This window comes from Sinohyriopsis cumingii, chromosome 17 (assembly GCF_028554795.1).
Source record: "Sinohyriopsis cumingii isolate HCF-2022 chromosome 17, ASM2855479v2, whole genome shotgun sequence".
Classification (NCBI taxonomy): Eukaryota; Metazoa; Mollusca; class Bivalvia; order Unionida; family Unionidae; genus Sinohyriopsis; species Sinohyriopsis cumingii.
Genome location: NC_142977.1, coordinates 5,811,224 through 5,833,302, shown reverse-complemented (window position 1 = coordinate 5,833,302; position 22,079 = coordinate 5,811,224). Strand labels below are relative to the sequence as shown.

Below are 22,079 nucleotides of genomic sequence, written 5' to 3'. Positions count from 1 at the left end.
TTGCTTATCACTCTTTTCTATTCTTAGTTTAACACGATATAGTTATACAGTGGAACCCCACTATAACACGATGATCAGGGTCCATAAAATCGGATCGCGTTAAAAGCGGGGTCGCGTTAATGCGGGGTTTTACAAAATTTAACTTTTTTTCTGAGAACATATACATGTATACATGTACAATGATCAAAAGTCGGCTTATCATCAGATGAATATTAACTGGAATGCATTAATTAAGATATATTCAAAATAATCGATGGCTAATATATTTATAGGTTATTACTGTGCATTAAAAGAATTTACTAATTTTTATTTGTTTGAACGATAATACAGATTGACCGATAATACCAGACTATCGCTATATCATGAAAAGGGTATCAACACCGTATGCTACCGTGCCGTCGTGGCATGCAGTTCATCCATAATGGATGTAATTTCATTGAAAATCGTACAGATTTAAAATATTCAATAATTTTGTAATAGTCTGAATTCGTCGTGTAAAATATAGGATGAACAAAATATTGAAACCATTTACTTGCCGTCTGATATCGTACGGTCATTGCATGCAGCTATTCCCGGGTCTACATACGGTGTCGGTACAAATTTCATACCGCTAAAATTTTATCATGCGACAACTGCAAGAATAATTAACAATCAACGCATGATTTCAGCGTGCAAATAACTTTTATTTCAGATTTTGTGAACATCAAAAGAAACATGTGAAAACTGCTAAATTAATCGTTGCGCAAAGTGCAAAGTCAGTGTGGTTCCAAATTTAAATTTCATCATTTCTTGAAAAATATATCCAATGACGTTTGCTTCTTTGCTGCGAACTGTTGGGTTCTAGCAAAGGCAAGAATGTTTCTTAATTGAAGGACTTTGACGCTGTCAACATCTTGTGTTTCCAGCCACCTTAAACTTGCTTCTAAATGTACTACTGCTTCAGACACTTTTGGTGGGGAGTTGGGGTGCCATCGTCATCGTTATCATTATCGTCACTGGTTTCAGGTTCTGATTGTGCAGCTTCATTCTTCCTGCTGACATCTGTAACAATTTCGTCATCTGATATGTGTTCGTATATAGGGCAGATGTCATCTACTGAATACCAGTTAAGGATATCATGATGACTGTGCTCGTATTCTCTGAGTGCTTCTTCTGCTAAACGTACGTCATCTTCAGTGAATCCTGTAAATTCAGGCTCATCGTCACTATCATTTTGTGTCGAGGGCATAAAAGCTGGCCCAAGACCCTTTATCCAGCATCGTTCAATGCAGCGTGCAGTGATAGCATCCCAGGCTTTACCTCCAAGGTGACATACTTCTTTTAAGTTGAGTAATGCCAATGATGTGTAAATGAATTTCAAATTTCAGGAACCATGCCACGATCATATTATTTTAAAAGTCACAACTAATCTCATGCACAAAATGAAGTTAATTTCTTGTTTTGTTTTTTTTACTTTTCTCCAAATTTTTTTTCTCCATGTGTGAATGAATATACGAAATTTCGGGAGCCATGCTACGACTGCGTTATATCCGAATTCGCGTTATGGCGGGGCGCGTTATAGCGGGGTTCCACTGTAATACTATACATCATACCACAATCTCTAGCACACTTCATGAAGTACCCTTTCTAGCAAACACCTTTTCTATGAATCATACCACAATCTCTATCACACTTCATGAAGTGCCCTTCCCAGTCATACCACATTCTCTACCACACTTCATGAAGTACCCTCTCTAGCAAACACCATTTCTATGAATCATACCACAATCTCTATCACACTTCATGAAGTACCCTTTCTAGCAAACACCTTTTCTATGAATCATACCACAATCTCTAGCACACTTCATGAAGTACCCTTTCTAGCAAACACCTTTTCTATGAATCATACCACAATCTCTATCACACTTCATGAAGTGCCCTTCCCAGTCATACCACATTCTCTACCACACTTCATGAAGTACCCTCTCTAGCAAACACCATTTCTATGAATCATACCACAATCTCTATCAAACTTCATGAAGTGCCCTTCCCAGTCATACCACAGTCTCTACCACACTTCATTAAGTACCCTTTCTAGCAAACACCTTTTCTATGAATCATACCACAATCTCTAGCACACTTCATGAAGTACCCTTTCTAGCAAACACCTTTTCTATGAATCATACCACAATCTCTAGCACACTTCATGAAGTACCCTTTCTAGCAAACACCTTTTCTATGAATCATACCACAATCTCTATCAAACTTCATGAAGTGCCCTTCCCAGTCATACCACAGTCTCTACCACACTTCATGAAGTACCCTTTCTAGCAAACACCTTTTCTATGAATCATACCACAATCTCTACAACACTTCATGAAGTGCCCTTCCAATCATACCACAATCTCTATCACACTTCATGAAGTACCCTTTGTAGCAAACACTTCCATATATTTCCTCTAACTGGAAAGAAGTCAAATTATGCTTTACGAGACTGCAGTCAATGTCACATCTCCTTACTTTTTACATTTCTCACAGCTGTACATGTTATCGCCCTTCAGTTCATCAGCAGAGAAGAATGCAGCTAGACAGTCCTGGAGTGTAATGGTGGGACCCATAAACCAGCTGAAAGACAAAGTCAGGATAATTACAGTTGATTTCAATTTCGTCCATACAAATTTATTCAAATTCAGTTAAGATGTTTTCTTTAAAAAAGTGATTTAAAGGTTTTAAATTTAGTGACAGTGGCAATATTTTAATTAAATATCGGTGGCCGTTTGATATTTGATTTCAGACGAGGATTATCTGTATAAATATTAAAGACCAAGTACGTTTCTATAAATCTGGTCAAATTATTTTTTGACACGCCATTCAAAGTATTTCCAGTCTTAGAAATGGTAGCCATACCTGAAAGATTCTCCTGTCAAATTTGGTTGAAACTGATTTTAGATTGTGAGAAGATGAAATAGCAACGGCTATGTACAACAGGTTATGAATGATGCAAAATGCACAATGGACTCAGCATAATATCATAACTCACTTGGCCACACATAAAGGTGAACCGACATTATTTGTCGTTGTTGTTGTTGTAGGGTTTAACGCCATTTTTCAGCACACGATAGGCTATACATGGCGGCCAGTATTAATGGTGGAGGAAGAACCTGGGAAATCCCCAGAAAGAACCACTGACCCTCGAGAAGCTACTGACAAGCTTTCTCACATACCCACATTGGCCAAATCCAAGACTCAAACCCACGCAGACAGAGGTGAGATGGCAGTGATCTGTAATGGAGAGCGCTTTAGACCACTCGGCCACTCAGGGCCCCCAACATTATTTGCATAAAACTACAAAGCCTTGTAAGCAAGGATGATTTCCATCAAATATTTTACTGAAGTTTTGTAAAAGCTGTTAGTTTTACTAAGAGTGAAAGTATTTTGAAGACAGAACATTATTCTGAAGCCCTTCATACAATGACATTTTCTGGTCAAATTTTGTTCAATGACTTTAAAGGAAAAGTTGTTTATAAAGTTTTTTTATTTTTAGTAACAGTGGCCATATTGGATGATAAAATCTGAACTCTGAAATTGTGATCTTACAAAACTTCACTCTAAGAAAGGAACAACATTAGGAATTAGTGCAGGTTACATGTCACTCCAAGAAAGGTACAACATTATGGATTAGTGCAGGTTACATGTCACTCCAAGAAAGGTACAACATTAGGAATTAGTGTAGGTTACATGTCACTCCAAGAAAGGTACAACATTAGGAATTAGTACAGGTTACATGTCACTCCAAGAAAGGTACAACATTATGGATTAGTGTAGGTTACATGTCACTCCAAGAAAGGTACAACATTAGGAATTAGTACAGGTTACATGTCACTCCAAGAAAGGTACAACATTATGGATTAGTGCAGGTTACATGTCACTCCAAGAAAGGTACAACATTAGGAATTAGTGCAGGTTACATGTCACTCCAAGGAAGGTACAACATTAGGAATTAGTACAGGTTACATGTCACTCCAAGAAAGGTACAACATTAGGAATTAGTGCAGGTTACATGTCACTCCAAGAAAGGTACAACATTAGGAATTAGTGCAGGTTACATGTCACTCCAAGGAAGGTACAACATTAGGAATTAGTACAGGTTACATGTCACTCCAAGAAAGGTACAACATTAGGGATTAGTGCAGGTTACGTGTCACTCCAAGAAAGGTACAACATTAGGGATTAATGCAGGTTACATGTCACTCCTGGTACATGTTTTGGCTTGAATAAACAGTAACAAAGAAAGAGCGAAAACAACAAGCCTTTTAAATGTAACAAATAATTTATTTCCCTGGAAAAATTCTGTAAAAATGAAAAAAGAAGAAGAACTTATGGTTTCAAGAATCAAATCCAAAAATAATTCAAGAATCATCCACGAATTAAATTGCAAAAATCCTAGTAATAAATGTTCTAATAATTTCAAGTTCGAATCCTGATGGAAAATCCAAGATGGATGATGATGATGTATGCTGTAGTCAGTACCGTACTTAACTACAGTTCCTAGTAGAAATACAAATAATGACACTGGTGTTGGAAATCCAAATTAAATTTGTAAGCAATGTCTTTCCAAAATTTCTGTGTGAGCACTCCTCAAAAGATTTCCAGAGAAAAAAGAATTAATCCTTTTGAAATCCAACTGATCTGAAGAAAATTATAACTCAAAATCTGGCTACAAAAAAATCTCTATGCATCTCTATTAAAACTAACAAATGCGCAGTAATGGAAAAACCGGAATTGCAAAATCGAAAGGGGGGGGGGGGGAGTCAGGTGATCATGTTTATGTCAAGTAAACCAAAAATGACCCTGACAAAAAACCAATCATTTTAAAATAAAATAGAACTTGTTTATGAAGGTTGCTACCAATTCTGAAAAAAGGTAAATATTTAGATCAACACCTGGTGTTTGCGAAAGAATGATTCAGGTCAACTGATTTTCTGGAAAAATATCATCTCCAGTGAATAAATTTACATTATAATAGCATATAAGAGAATAAAACTTTAAAACTGACAAACAATTAAAATAAATAGGAATTAAATCAGATATATGTAAGACTCCAAGAAAGGTACAACATTAGGGATTAGTTAGTGCAGGTTACGTGTCACTCCAAGAAAGGTACAACATTAGGGATTAGTGTAGGTTACATGTCACTCCAAGAAAGGTACAACATTAGGGATTAGTGTAGGTTACATGTCACTCCAAGAAAGGTACAACATTAGGAATTAGTCAGGTTACATGTCACTCCAAGAAAGGTACAACATTAGGAATTAGTGCAGGCTACGTGTCACTCCAAGAAAGGTACAACATTAGGGATTAGTGCAGGTTACATGTCACTCCAAGAAAGGTACAACATTAGGGATTAGTGCAGGCTACGTGTCACTCCAAGAAAGGTACAACATTAGGGATTAGTGCAGGCTACGTGTCACTCCAAGAAAGGTACAACATTATGGATTAGTGCAGGCTACGTGTCACTCCAAGAAAGGTACAACATTAGGGATTAGTGCAGGCTACGTGTCAATCCAAGAAAGGTACAACATTAGGGATTAGTGCAGGTTACATGTCAATGTTTTTGAGCAACTGCATGTATTATTCTGAATTTTGGAGTTTTTAGTTCTAGTTTAATTTTTTTAGCTTGAGTAGTTTCATGATTATGAGGCCTAAATTAATTTTATGCTAATAAACTTTTGAATGCTTAAAAAGGAATTTAAGTTCCAAAGATTTTTAGTTTTAGCACTGTAACTCTTCTCAAGGTAACAGTTCAAAAGTTGCATAGCAGATTCCATGTCTATAATATTTAGACTAAATCTCCGAGTCCCTAAGCTTGGATATGATCATTTTCTTGAATTTATTCTTATTTTCAATAAAACAAATTCAGGGACTTTGACCCTGAGCTTTATTGCTTTTTTTGATGTTCGGAAAACAGAGTGCCTAGACTGGAACCAATATACCTCTTCATCCAAGTAAACATCCAGGAAAGCCATGTTTGATGAACCTCGCTACATGTGCCCCCTTTGGACCCCACAACAACTGTGGTGGCCACAGCATGCTGGGAAGAATGAATCATGTGAAGATGGTCCTTACTTGGGATGGGCAGGGACAGGTCCTGAAATGTCTCATTTGTCGTTGAAACCTACAGCAAAAATAGTCATGTTTCCTGTTAAACGTGTATAATATATAGTCATAATATATAGTCAAACCTGTTGTAGTGAACATCTGAATACAAGAATCCATGTGTATGGTTGCAAAACAACAGGCAACACTGATCTGAAATAAATATAAATTACTCAACAAAATGGCCCAAGAACACAAATCAAACACAATCAAGCATTGTGGTAAACATTGAGACCTTCACACCAAGATACAAAGGATGAACAAGCACGTCAGAGAAAGAACTGTCTTAGCTATATAATAAATCATACAATAAAATTCATCAAGGGGTTTTGGAATTATAAGCAAATTTTAAAAAAAAAAAACACTGGCAATTTTTCTTACTCCTACTTTGAGCTCCTGGTCACTGGGAAGAGCAATCATGTCACAGAATGAATTATCTTAGCTTATCGTAAATACTGTTAATATGATGAGACTATTATCAAAGGGGTTTATGAAATATTAACAGAAGAAAACGCTTTAATGAAAAATTTCTATGACTCAAACCTTGACCCAAATATATAATAGGTAAATAAGCATGTCATAGAATTAATGGTCTTAAATTCAGAATAATTTGTACAATATATGACCTGAATCTATCATGGGGTTTAGGAAATGACAAATAATTTTTTTTCCACCAGAACCTTAACAAAATCATGGGGTTTAGGAAATGATAAATAAAAAAACTTTCACCAGAACCTTAACAAAATTTATTTCACCAGCTGATAACTTACTACAAACGATTCAACAAAAATCTGTTTCAATGCAAAGTTTTGTGTTTTCAAAAAAGAAATGTACAGTTAAACATACCATAAAGATGAACTGTTAAACAAGTAACCCCCTCGTCTCACTGAGATGCTACTAGACAGGTTTGACTATAACTGTGTTTCTGATCTTTATAATCATATTGACAGGTTATGACAAGTCTGTATTAATGATTGATCTGGTCATGACAAGTCTATCATAATGATTTGCTTGGTTATGACAAGTCTGTATTAATGAATGACTTGTTTATGACAAGTCTGTAATAACGACTGACTTGGTAGTGACACATCTATAATAATGACTGAAGTGGTTATAACAAGTCTATAATAATGATTGATGTGGTTATGAAAAGTCTATAATAATGATCGACTTGGTTATGACAAGTCTGTAATAATGATTGACATGGCTATGACAAATCTATAATAATAATTGACACGGTTATGACAACTATGTAATAATGATTGACATGGTCATGAGAAATGTGTAATAATGATTGATGTGGTTATGACAAGCCTGCATCTTGATGACATGCAATTACAGATAAAACTGCAACTTCTTTTGTGATGAAGATAAAATAAAAAACCTTCTTTAGTTTGTAATTTCATCTTAAAAGCTTGTAGTATAATGTAAATTTTTTACGCACCCTTTCACAAGTCAAACATTGTACAGAACTCAGTATCTTGCCATCAAATACATCGGATATCACACTGCGGTATGAAGTATTCTTCTTCACAGCTGAAAAGTAAGAAAACACTCTCAAATATAAAGCAGGGTAAAGTCAGGTACCACTGTTCCATGAAAACAAACAAATATTTAAATTTGTACCCAGAAAACAGTTATTTCTTGGCCATTATCTTTTGCAGATCAGTGCAATCTGAACTAAAGCAATATCTCTTTCATTCTAAGTCATTCTGTCATCAATACTTCAACATTATAGAATACAAGTTAACAAGAGGTGCACTCATGGCATGGTTAGAATGAAGAATACAACATTTTTAAACGTTTCTCTGCTACACACAATGTGGAGGACTCGATAATGTTGTGACCTAACCCTGCTTTTACTTAACGTTCAACACAAGCATGCACACAGTTAAAAATGTTATTTCCTTGTAAATTTTTGTTCCAAAATCAAACCTAAGGATAATTATTCAATTCACAAGCTATTCTGCTTCCCGTATCGATAAAAATATTTGTTAAGCTTTATGTCCATTCTGAACAGGTACATAAATATGAGCCAAACATGTATTCAAAGCAGCACCATTTCCTGCAAATGCAAACTTAAGTCTGATGACAACATCCATTTCTGACCAAGCTGTAAGTTACCTGTTGTGTCCACATGGGATTTTACTGATGCTGATGATGAAGACAATGTTCTCTGTCCTGTCCTTACTCTCTCTGCCTCTGTTGGAGTAGTCCTGGGGGGTGACTTCACTTTTCTTCGAGACCGTGGATTGCACAATGGCTCCATCTCTGACATAGCATCCAAATACTCACCTGATGACCCATCCCCTACCTGATCTCCACTAACGCAACCCTCATCAGACTGCGCTGGCGTGTTGGGGCTTCCAGCCCGAGTTCCCATCTCAGATGACCTCGTTCCTGGCAGGTTACCCATACTTTTATGTGTTCCTACCTCTGAGGACTGCAGCCTTGGACTGTGTACTGCAACTGGAGACGAATTTGAAAAGTTATTTACTGACTTTGGTGTAAGCCTGGTTCTCTCACTGACATCGTCCACCCCAACATAAGAATTTTTGTCACTGCTGAGACCTGAGTCACAGGTGTCGTACTCCCCATCAGACTGACTGCTGGCTGTGCTGATTGAATCCAATGATGGCTGGTGCTCGGGATTCACTGGACTGACTGGACTCAATGCTGAAGCAATCATGTGATTCTCCTTAATATCCAATTCTGTGTCATGGTCCAAGTATGGCTGTTTCAACTCCTCGTGTAACTGATCCATGAAGCAGCGCAAGAACTCTTGGGTATCCTGCAAATTGATAAGAGTCATGTCGGAACCACTTAACAGGTGGACTGATGAATCCATCAATGTGAAACATGATTCTAACAGGTGGATATGTGATTTTAACAAGTGACACATGATTCTCTCAATGTGAAACATGATTCTAACAGGTGGACACGTGATTCCAACAGGTGAAACATGTAACTCTACTCTAGCAGGCAAAACAAGATTCTAACAGGTGGACATGTGATTCAAACTGATGAAACATGTAACACACACACACTAACACGTGAAACAAGATTCTAACAGGTGGACATTTTGTTTTATTCCACCAGGTGAAACATGTAACACTGACATTACTCTAACAGGTGAGCCATGATTCCAACAGGTGAAACAGGTAACATAGACACTGTTATCAATAACAAGCAGCATGAGACTTTCTCCAGACTGCAATGGCTAGTGCAAACCAATTGGCAATCTGATCATACAAAGTCTGGGGAGACATTTTGCTTTTGATAATAATTACCTAAACATCATACTTTATGAATACATCAGTTACCTAGTACACCCATGCTAAAACTGAGATTCACCAGATCTTCCAGGCCTCCCATTCTAAAATAGACATTGACCAGATCTTCCAGGACTCCCATGCTAAAATAGACATTCACCAGATCTTCCAGGCCTCCCATGCTAAAATTGAGATTCACCAGATCTTCCAGGCCTCCCATTCTAAAATAGACATTCACCAGATCTTCCAGGACTCCCATGCTAAAATAGACATTTACCAGATCTTCCAGGCCTCCCATTCTAAAATAGACATTCACCAGATCTTCCAGGACTCCCATGCTAAAACAGACATTCACCAGATCTTCCAGGCCTCCCATTCTAAAATAGACATTTACCAGATCTTCCAGGACTCCCATGCTAAAATAGACATTTACCAGATCTTCCAGGCCTCCCATGCTAAAATTGAGATTCACCAGATCTTCCAGGCCTCCCATTCTAAAATAGACATTCACCAGATCTTCCAGGGCTCCCATGCTAAAATAGACATTCACCAGATCTTCCAGGCCTCCCATGCTAAAATTGAGATTCACCAGATCTTCCAGGACTCCCATTCTAAAATAGACATTTACCAGATCTTCCAGGACTCCCATGCTAAAATAGACATTTACCAGATCTTCCAGGCCTCCCATTCTAAAATAGACATTCACCAGATCTTCCAGGCCTCCCATTCTAAAATAGACATTTACCAGATCTTCCAGGACTCCCATGCTAAAACAGACATTCACCAGATCTTCCAGGCCTCCCATGCTAAAACAGACATTTACCAGATCTTCCAGGTCTCCCATGCTAAAATAGACATTTACCAGATCTTCCAGGCCTCCCATGCTAAAACAGACATTTACCAGACCTTCCAGGTCTCCCATGCTAAAATAGACATTTACCAGATCTTCCAGGACTCCCATGCTAAAATAGACATTTACCAGATCTTCCAGGCCTCCCATTCTAAAATAGACATTTACCAGATCTTCCAGGACTCCCATGCTAAAACAGACATTCACCAGATCTTCCAGGCCTCCCATGCTAAAATAGACATTCACCAGATCTTCCAGGCCTCCCATGCTAAAACAGACACTTACCATATCTTCCAGGTCTCCCATGCTAAAACAGACATTCACCAGATCTTCCAGGTCTCCCATGCTAAAATAGACATTCACCAGATCTTCCAGGCCTCCCATGCTAAAACAGACACTTACCAGATCTTCCAGGTCTCCCTTGCTAAAACGGACACTTACCAGATCTTCCAGGTCCCCCATGCTAAAATAGACATTCACCAGCTCTTCCTGCTTATGTTTAACAACAGATACTAAAAAGTAGAGTGTGCCCAACTTCTAACTTCTAACCCAACACTAAGAACCGAATAAAGCCTGAATTGTGCCCAGCATCTAAGCTCTACCCCACCCAAAGGGTAAAGTAGACAGAAAAAACTTTAAAAACCCCACCCCCACATTCACTCACCTGCTGTGAGTATCCCCTAAACATGGGATGTACCACCTTGACTCCATTTACAACATTACTTGGCACCACATAGCTGGGTCTGTAATATACAAAATTAAGGCCAAAAAATAATAATAATAATAATAATAATAATAATAATAATGATACTACTACTACTACTACTACTAATAATAATAATAATGATAACAATAAAAATAATACTAATAATACTAATACTACTATTACTACTAATAATAATATTTAAAGAGAGAAACTCAATTAGTTAAATACAAGTAATCTCCCTTGATGCCTTCTACTGAAGGAAAAAACAAAAACAAAACAAGTACAAAGAATTATCAGTCGTATTAGGGCAAAGCATTGTCCTGCATTTTTCTCTCTCTATCTATGTACAAGCAAATACATGAACAAATCCATACTAAAACATATTAAGTAGGATTTAGTTATAAATTTTAGGTTTGTCTCTCCAATAACTATGTTCTGTAATTGACTTTAAGCAAGTTGTTGTTGTAGGGTTCAATGCCATTTTCAGCACAAGATAGGCTATACATGGCGGCCAGTATTAATGGTGAAGGAAGAACCCGGGAAAACCCCGGAAAGAACCACCGACCCACGAGAAGCTACCAGCAGGGTTTCTCACATACCCACATTGCCCGGGCCCGAGACTTGAACCCAAGAAGACAGAGGTGAGATGGCAGTGATGCGTGACGGAGAGCGCTTTAGACCACTCGGCCACTCGGGGCCCCCACTTTAAGCAAGATCTTCATGTATATATAACAGTTAATGATCACTTAGATAAATGTTTAGGCTATTCTACAAAATGTGGCATTTATATCAGTTTTATACTTCATCATAAAACTTGTCTAAGTGGCACAAACATCCAGCTTGGATGCGGGAGGTCATGGGTTCAAACCCCAACAGAGTAGTATAATTTTTTTATAAAAATGTTTATAGCAGCTGCCTCTTTAAGCACTCAGCATTATGAGGTTAGTGTTGGAACTGGTCGGCCTGATGTCAGGATATAGCCAGCCTGGTGTCAGGATATAGCCAGCCTGGTGTCAGGATATTAATGGCTTGGTGTCAGGATATATCCAGCCTGGTGTCAGGATAAAGACGGCCTGGTGTCAGAATAATGTGACTAGGTGGGACATGACGCCACAGTGCTATTTATGACCATAAACTGCCACATTGGAGATATCATAGCAATATGACTTAAATTGTTAAAGTTACATTACAAATCCTATAACTTGTCATTAAACATTATCAAATACAAAAATTGAGAGGTTTATACCCTTATATATACACCGCTCCCTCGATAACTCGTGCCCTAACTCGCGATCCCGCTTATAATGTGGTGTCTGTCTTGGCTCCCGATTTTTTTCCAGAGAAAATGTATCTAAAATATCTTTAAAATATGCTAAACATGAAAAAATTACGATAAGAATTGATAAATTAAACCTTGATACATTGCTTGTTTTATCATCGAAAATGGTGATTAATGCCCATAAAAGTATAATCCATATTTTGAAATTTGCAAGTTCTAAATAAGAATTAATTTCAGAGATCTCGAAAATGCTTAATTACGCGTATTTGGTCTGGGTCGCAGAAAATCACTGAGGCAGGAGTCCTCCGTACGCATGTAATAGGTACGCGGGAAAATTCAAAGATTTGCTGGTCCTGTTTCAGCCACCTGCTTTATGAGTAAATGTGTTGATCAGTTAACCGTGCTGATATTTACAACGACAGAATTCAGTGACTGAAAAACTCTTTGATGTACATACATGTTGCCATTTTATAAGAGTACATAAAAAAAGAACATAATGCAATAGCTAGGCGGCTAGTTCAAAGGATTTGACTGGCGGCCGGGTGAGAAAATGTACTGATATTTAGGCTTTAGTGATTGAATTCAGAGGCAGAAAGACCCAGTTTTAAAATCCTAGTGAGACCTCTGTTTAAAGATATCATATATTATGTAAGTTTTTATGATAAATAGTTGTCATTATACTGTAAATAAACAGTCTGGTGAAATAGCAATCAATTAAAACTTCTGGTAAATGCTAACAGGTGGCAACAGAGAATGAAATAAACACCAGTTAAACGTCTTCCTGTGTGAAAGTCACGTTATAATCCTTTAATTCCGTTTCAGTGTAAACATTATAATCACAACATATTCTGTTCATTGAAAACATGAAGAGTCAATCAACCGTCACATCGAAACCTGTGAGTACTTCTGTGAGAACCTAATTACATGCCGGCTTTGTTTTGATCAACAACTTGGGAAAGTGTTTGTTGCATTAAAAAATCAATTACAGGAGATCGGGGGTGCTGGATTAAGGGTCTTGGAGCTGCCTTTGACGTAAAGCAAAACAGTAACAGAGACAGCGACGATGAGAGTGACTTCGACGGTTTCAGTGAAACTGATGTCATTAATGCCGAGGCTGTTTGGGAAAAATTTGTACATACTCATGGTCCTGAGATGGGCATTTCTCTTGATGATATGGAGGAGTGGATTTGTGCTGACAATGATTGCCTCCCAGCCGAATACGTCAGATGAAACAATAATTAATTCTATAACGAACAAATTTTCAGCAGAAGACGATTCTAACTGGAGTACCACAAGTGTTGAAAGTGATGCAGGCGCAGATGTTGCACCACCTCCCCCCTCTGCACAGGAAGCAATCAAATCTTTTGATATTGCCATAAGGTGGCTGGAGACCCAAAATGTTGACTACATAAAGCTCATGCAGTTGAGAAATCTGAGGGATTTTGCTCGGCGGGAGAGAAACCAAGGAGTAACAAAAATATTTTTTTTACTGATTTTTTCAAAAAGGTGAATTGATATTTGTCAAGCGTGGCACAAATGGCAAGTATTAACTTGTTCTAATTTACATTTGTAGACCAATTAAATATGTTAGTACTGATCAACCCTTGTTTTTTTGTTTTCCATTTTACTTCTATCGCATTCAAATCTATCTATCTATCCATCGTTCGATCGACACTGTTTCTCGAAAAGAGTCGATCTTTTGTATATAAAAAAAATGTCTAATTTGGATCAAACAATAAAACTAGAATGTATCCAATTCAACATAAAAATTAGTGATGTAGTACACAATGTGTGAAGTGGTACACATGTTAAGCGAACAGAAACCACGTGGAATAATGTTTTCGATGATCGCCTCAATATACTGTAATTTATCCTGAAATTATTGAGGGAGTGGTGTACTTTAATAAATATACTAATATGAAAGACACAAAACAAGCTAGCGATAAATCTAATGTTGCAATAAATCCCACAACTCAGTCTTGAACTTTACTCAATTTTCTCGATATTTTGTTAACATGTAGGTTTCAAATATTGCATGGACACTTTTTCAAAGGATTTAACTAAATCGGTAGATTGAATGTGAGCAAGATGTGAGTTCCTTATTTTAGCCCCTGAATACAATGGACTTCTTTTGACTTGCCCAATGCATGGTTTCTGGTAATTCTAAATTGTTGTTAAAATTCATTTTTGGTAATTCTAAATTGTTGCTAAAACTCATTTTTGGCAATTCTAAATTGTTGCTAAAATTCATTTTTGGTAATTCTAAATTGTTGCCAAAATTCATTTTTGGTAATTCTATATTGTTGCTAAAATTCATTTTTTGGAATTCTAAATTGTTGCTAAAATTCATTTTTGGTAATTCTAAATTGTTGTTAAAATTCATTCTTAGATTACAGGCAGAAGGCATTCTGTGAAATAATTTAGTCCTTAGAAACATTTACAAACCAAAACTTCTTTTGGAAAATTTATTAGTTTCTCTATTCTTAAACATTTTAATTCTGTGAATAAGTCTTATCATGATTGGGCATCGAAAGGGGCATCAAGATTCAATTGCGGTCCTTGTGATAGCACGATATCCCTATGCTGACAATCACTGGAAGTCTATAAGCATTATAGTGAAGAATTCGGGAGTCTTGTGTCAGGTACTTCTTTTATTCTGTGCATGTTTGTGTTTGTGTTGTTTTTTAAATTTTAACTCAGCTTTAACAATCTGAGACATGTTGCTTTGATGCTTGCAGTGTGGCAATTTATAGTGATGTCAGGCACTGTGGCATCATGTCGCAGACATGTGACATCATGTCCCACCCAGTCACATTATCCTGACACCAGGCAGACCAATCCCAACACTAAACTCCAAATGCTGAACATCAAGCAAGGCATCTGCTAGTACCATTTTTACAAGTTTTTGGTATGATTCCACCGGGTTCCAACTTGCAACTCCTGCATCAAAGGTGGAAGCTCTAACCCCTTAGGCCACCAGAGTGATCTTTTTATTTTACTATGCTATGAAAATTTAGATGGAAGGGACCTACACTTTGCAAATTTTTTAGACATTCCCATAAGCATGCATTTTATCTTCGATTCACTTATTCCCATCTTATATTGCTTTGAGCACTTAAATGACATAAGGTCTGAACATAATTTGCATTTCAAGGTAAAGATATTGCTACAAGAAGTCAGTTTAAGTGTTTATAAGGATATTATTCATATAAGAGTCTGTTTAAGTGTTTACAAGGATATCATTCTTATAAGAGTATGTTTAAGTGTTTACAAGGATATCATTCTTATAAGAGTCTGTTTAAGTGTTTACAAGGATATCATTCTTATAAGAGTATGTTTAAGTGTTTACAAGGATATCATTCTTAGAAGAGTCTGTTTAAGTGTTTACAAGGATATCATTCTTAGAAGAGTGTTTAAGTTTTTACAAGGATATCATTCTTAGAAGAGTCTGTTTAAGTGTTTACAAGGATATCATTCTTATAAGAGTCTGTTTAAGTGTTTACAAGGATATCATTCTTATGTCAGTCTAAGTTTTTACAAGGATATCATTCTAATAAGTCTGTTTAAGTGTTTACAAGGATATCATTCTTAGAAGAGTGTTTAAGTTTTTACAAGGATATCATTCTTAGAAGAGTCTGTTTAAGTGTTTACAAGGATATCATTCTTAGAAGAGTGTTTAAGTGTTTACAAGGATATCATTCTTAGAAGAGTGTTTAAGTGTTTACAAGGATATCATTCTTAGAAGAGTCTGTTTAAGTGTTTACAAGGATATCATTCTTAGAAGAGTCTGTTTAAGTGTTTACAAGGATATCATTCTTAGAAGAGTCTGTTTAAGTGTTTACAAGGATATCATTCTTAGAAGAGTGTTTAAGTGTTTACAAGGATATCATTCTTAGAAGAGTGTTTAAGTGTTTACAAGGATATTCTTAGAAGAGTCTGTTTAAGTGTTTACAAGGATATCATTCTTAGAAGAGTCTGTTTAAGTGTTTACAAGGATATCATTCTTAGAAGAGTCTGTTTAAGTGTTTACAAGGATATCATTTTTATAAGAGCCTGTTTAAGTGTTTACAAGGATATCATTCTTATAAGAGTATGTTTAAGTGTTTACAAGGATATCATTCTTAGAAGAGTGTTTAAGTGTTTACAAGGATATCATTCTTATACGAGTCTGTTTAAGTGTTTACAAGGATATCATTCTTATGTCAGTCTAAGTGTTTACAAGGATATCATTCTTATGTCGGTCTAAGTGTTTATAAGGATATCATTCTTATAACAGTCTGCAGACCGTTCCTAAACTTCCTGCCAATCGTACTTGTCTATCCAAAGTTAGTCTTATTGGAGAATATTTATTTTAATGACATCAGAACATTAAAAACCTCTTTTGAAGGTCAAGGTGATGTCAAGATCAGTCTCCATTATCCATTTCTTCTTAAATTTTGCTCTGAACAAAAATCTTTCTTATTCTATTAAAAACTAGACCCACTGAACTCAATTCCAAGGGACTGTTCATTTACATCTCAGATGGGGGGCTCCGAGTGGCCGAGTGGTCTGAAGTGCTCTCTGTTACGGATCACTGCCATCTCACTCTGTCTGCGTGGGTTCGAGTCTAGGATTCGGCCAATGTGGGTATGTGAGAAAGCTTGCCAGTAGCTTCTCGTGGGTCGGTAGTTCTTCCCGGGTTTTTACCAGGTTCTTCCTCCACCATTAATACTGGCTGCCATGCATAGCCTATCGTGTGCTGAAAAATGGCATTAAACCCAACAACAACAACATCTCAAATGGACTGTTTATGCATGTCTTACATGGCATTTATAATTAAAGTAAATAAAAAGCATGTAGTGTCTTGCAAAGAAAGAAAAATATCTTTCTTTGATAATACTTATCCAGTCATAATTCATACAGAGTATGATAACTTGTAAATCCAACCCTTTAAAGTTTATATAAAAGCAAAAAGTAGTCTGCCCACAAACTTGAGTCAGACAGGAGTGATCTCCCCTTGATATTGGAATTGCCACTAAATCCCATTGATACTTCAGATATGCATGTTGTCAGTTTATAATGTAAGTGCTGGGCAGCTGAAAGGATCGGCCTATGTTAAAACTGGTTAGGTATTATTTCAGTTTATTTAGTTTCAGGAATCACTTCAAAGCCATTATAGGGTCCTGTAATACCCCTAAGGTCAAGGGTCCAATGAGGAAAGCGGCTTCACAAGGACTGGTAAGGCATTATATAATTGAGCTTCTCCAGTGCTGTATGAGATATCTGATAGGCAGATTTTTATTACCATGGAATTTTTCGAAAACAATAATATTCCTAAAGTGTTTGCTTTTATTCCGTAAGTTCGTATTTTAAATGCCGTTTTCATAAGACCTATGGCAATTGTAAGGGTTGGCAGATCTATCAGTATCAACATAAAATCTGTTCTAATCTTGCGACAAGGCTGGAGCTGTATGCTCGTGATCATATGGCCCATTTGATTTTCTTTAAACTGCCAGATTCCGATTTAAACAATTCAGGAATGTAGCACGGTTATCTTTCTTCAATTAAAGCATTTGCACTATTTGCATCTTGCATTGTCCTGTCACCTGTATGTAAGGAGCAGAATGATATTCGATGCAGGTGATATCAGTCCAGTATCGCAAGAACATGCTGTAAAGAAGCCGCTGGTGATAAATACAAATGCCCACAACAATTACGTGAACAAGTGTACAAAATGGAATACCAGAATAGTTATTAACAGAATTTATATGCTATGTCGACTAAATCTACTAGCAACCAAAGAGGTCACCAAAATGGCACCTACATGTATCTTGCAAGACGAAGTTGGCCTAATAAAGCATAAATTCTTCAACTCGAATAGGACAGAATTATAAATAAAGTATACTCTCCTAAGAGAAACTTCTCAGAATCACCCCAAATGTGAAAAAGGCACAAATATGCCAGGTCTCCAATACAGGTGTAAGTTCAAGTATTAGGCAGTGGTCATTAATAAAGGTGTAAGTTCAAGTAGTAGGCAGTGGTCTCCAATACAGATGTAAGTTCAAGTATTAGGCAGTGGTCTCCAATACAGGTGTAAGTTCAAGTAGTAGGCAGTGGTCTCCAATACAGGTGTAAGTTCAAGTAGTAGGCAGTGGTCTCCAATACAGGTGTAAGTTCAAGTAGTAGGCAGTGGTCTCCAATACAGATGTAAGTTCAAGTATTAGGCAGTGGTCTCCAATACAGGTGTAAGTTCAAGTAGTAGGCAGTGGTCTCCAATACAGGTGTAAGTTCAAGTAGCAGGCAGTGGTCTCCAATACAGATGTAAGTTCAAGTAGTAGGCAGTGGTCTCCAATACAGGTGTAAGTTCAAGTATTAGGCAGTGGTCTCCAATACTGGTGTAAGTTCGAGCATTAGGCAGTGGTCATTAATAAAGGTGTAAGTTCAAGTAGTAGGTAGTGGTCTCCAATACAGGTGTAAGTTCAAGTAGTAGGCAGTGGTCTCCAATACAGGTGTAAGTTCAAGTAGTAGGCAGTGGTCTCCAATACAGGTGTAAGTTCAAGTAGTAGGCAGTGGTCTCCAATACAGGTGTAAGTTCAAGTAGTAGGCAGTGGTCTCCAATACAGGTGTTAAGTTCAAGCAGAGGTAGTAGGCAGTGGTCTCCAATACAGGTGTAAGTTCAAGTAGTAGGCAGTGGTCATTAATACAGGTGTAAGTTGAAGTAGTAGGCAGTGGTCTCCAATACAGGTGTAAGTTCAAGTAGTAGGCAGTGGTCTCCAATACTGGTGTAAATTCAATCAGAAGTATTAGGCAGTGGTCTCCAATACAGGTGTAAGTTCAAGTAGTAGGCAGTGGTCTCCAATACAGGTTTAAGTTCAAGTAGTAGGCAGTGGTCTATAATACAGGTGTAAGTTCAAATAGTAGGCAGTGGTCTCCAATACAGGTGTAAGCTGAAGTAGTAGGCAGTGGTCTCCAATACAGGTGTTAAGTTCAATCAGAAGTAGTAGGCAGTGGTCATTAATACAGGTGTAAGTTCAAGTAGTAGGCAGTGGTCTCCAATACAGGTGTAAGTTGAAGTAGTAGGCAGTGGTCTCCAATACGGGTGTTAAGTTCAATCAGAAGTAGTAGGCAGTGGTCATTAATACAGGTGTAAGTTCAAGTAGTAGGCAGTGGTCTCCAATACTGGTTTAAGTTCAAGTAGTAGGCAGTAGGCAGTAAGGTATTAAGTTTGAGTAACATCTTTAGAGAAAATAACAGATCTCTAAAGAATGCTAGAGTGTTTCCTTTTCCATGGTACTTTTCAAATCACCAGCAAATTTCTGGAACATTTAAAGTAGGTCACACCTTTGCAATTAATACACCAATCAAATTTCATGACTACAGGTAACAGTAATGTTGTCATCTCCACCAACATCAACAACTTATTGGATGAAAGTTACACTTGTATCAGGCAGGACAAAATTAATCAACATCTTAGAGAAATGTATGATAAAATAAGTTTATATCCAATGAAAATGTCACTCTAAATTATAAAAAAATCTTGGACACCTACCTCTTTTTGTGCCACATCTCAGACACAAGTTTCTTGTAACTTCTGGAGAGCATTGGGTTCTTCTCTGTGTGGACAAAGCCTCCACAGTCCAAGAAAAACCTTGTCAATGGAGGGCTGAAAAAGATCACATTGCAATAACGGCATTTAGATGGTTCTAAAAGATAACAGGAAATAAAATGTCTTAAATAAGTGTTCATTTAAAATTGTAAAGTGAAATAATGTAGGCACTATGGATGTAGAGCCATACCTCACATGCAAAGATGCCTACCTGAACATGCTCAAAAAGAATCAACATAACGGAATCTAAACAACACGTTTAAAAGATAACAGAAAAAATAAAAGTAAGAAACCCATCCATCATCTTTCTATGTACCTATACACTCCAATGAGCCATCTGACCTTTTTATGAAGACCTCTTGAACACTGTGAACAAACGTAAAGTAAAGTGGTACGGTCATGATTCAAGATCATCTGGACTTGCAAAAACAATCTTGCAATGTACAGAGTGGGGGTGTGAAAGAAGAGGCAGACAGAAAAGGAGGACAAGATTAAAGAGTGGATAGGCAAAGATGGAGAGAACTGATTGTGAAGTCATCTCTGGTGACCCAACAACCTCTCTTGGGTTATGGGATTGATGATGATACTCCTTTAGACTGTATGAAAGTGCAATGACAAGGACTATTTAATAAATTTCTCCCATTCTAGAAACCTTGAATTCCTACAACATATTTCGCCACACTAACATCATGAGATAAATTATTGGCATTTTTAATTCTCTTCATTTCAGCTGCCATTTCCAAGTTTTTACAGTTTAATTAACTAGTTTCTTGTCATGCACATACTGTTTTTTATAAAGTCAATGTATTAGACTATCTGTCATACTGGAGTCTGAAGTAAATTTGTCACTGAGGCTCTTGATGTTTGAGTGTCTACAGTCAGTGCATCAGATTATCTGTGATACTGGAGTCTGAAGTACATTTGTCCCTGAGGCTCTTGATGTTTAACTGGTCTACAGTCAATGCATCAGACTATCTGTCATACTGGAGTCTGAAGTACATTTGTCCCTGAGGCTCTTGATGTTTAACTGATCTACAGTCAATGCATCAGATTATCTGTGATACTGGAGTCTGAATTACATTTGTCCCTGAGGCTCTTGATGTCTGAGTGTCTACAGTCAATGCATCAGACTATCTGTCATACTAGACTCTGAAGTACATTTGTCCCTGAGGCTCTTGATGTTTAACTGGTCTACAGTCAATGCATCAGACTATCTGTCATACTGGAGTCTGAAGTACATTTGTCCCTGAGGCTCTTGATGTTTAACTGATCTACAGTCAATGCATCAGATTATCTGTGATACTGGAGTCTGAAGTACATTTGTCCCTGAGGCTCTTGATGTCTGAGTGTCTACAGTCAATGCATCAGACTATCTGTCATACTAGACTCTGAAGTACATTTGTCCCTGAGGCTCTTGATGTTTGAGTGTCTACAGTCAATGCATCAGACTATCTGTCATACTGGAGTCTGAAGTACAATTGTACTTTTGCAGCTCTAAGTAAAGGCGGAAGGGGTAACTTACAGTTGAGTTGTCTAATAAGCATAAATAGTATGTTCGGACACATCTGTAGCTGACATTCAACTGTATACATAACTTTTTGAGCTATAGTAAATTAAAAAGTCTTCAATGTAAAATAAGCACTCAATTTCGGAATTAAGGCATTTCACTATGCTGGTATTTGTATTTATCTTATAAAAACTTACAAAGTGGGTCACAGTGACCATCTCTTAGTGCAGTAGTAAGAGTGGCATTCAAGTTTCATAATTAAAACAACACCCAATAAACATGATTTTATCCAAAAATCAACAAAGTCACTAAAGTATGAAATACAGATATGTGAAGACACTGATGTCAACACCAAATTTCAACAAAGAAACTAAAGTATGAAATACAGATGTGTGCAGACACTGATGTCAACACTGAATTTCAACAAAGAAACTAAAGTATGAAATACAGATGTGAGCAGACACTGATGTCAACACCGAATTTCAACAAAGCAGTGTTTCCCTTTACGCACATTTGTGCGTCAGGGACGCACGCTGGAGAAAATTGACGCACACATTTTGTTACCGTGTGTTTTTTGACGCAAAGGATTTTCATAATGATTTATTTAATACCTAATGCATTGGACGATGGATGGCACTGTATATACTTCGCGTATAGGCATTGACTGGTTCGCCGCTTTGTTTGCTCCCTGCCTTGCGCTCCTCTATTCGTATAGCAAAGTGCAACGCAGGGAACATATAAAACA

At 37.1% G+C, this 22,079-nt stretch overlaps 1 protein-coding gene across 4 annotated transcripts in view; it reads right to left on the bottom strand.

Moving 5' to 3' along the window:
* LOC149777687 (ubiquitin carboxyl-terminal hydrolase 20-like) overlaps positions 1–22,079 on the bottom strand; it is a 119,249-nt gene that overhangs the window by 52,296 nt on the left and 44,874 nt on the right. For all 4 annotated transcript variants that reach the window (XM_089938734.1, XM_089938738.1, XM_089938737.1 and 1 more), the window contains 6 exons: positions 19,771–19,884; positions 10,922–11,000; positions 8,260–8,926; positions 7,580–7,671; positions 5,973–6,154; positions 2,500–2,604 (listed from right to left, as the gene is read on the bottom strand). In XM_089938734.1, coding sequence (XP_089794860.1) covers positions 2,500–2,604; positions 5,973–6,154; positions 7,580–7,671; positions 8,260–8,926; positions 10,922–11,000; positions 19,771–19,884 — 1,239 coding nt within the window. The remainder of the gene's footprint in view (positions 1–2,499; positions 2,605–5,972; positions 6,155–7,579; positions 7,672–8,259; positions 8,927–10,921; positions 11,001–19,770; positions 19,885–22,079) is intronic.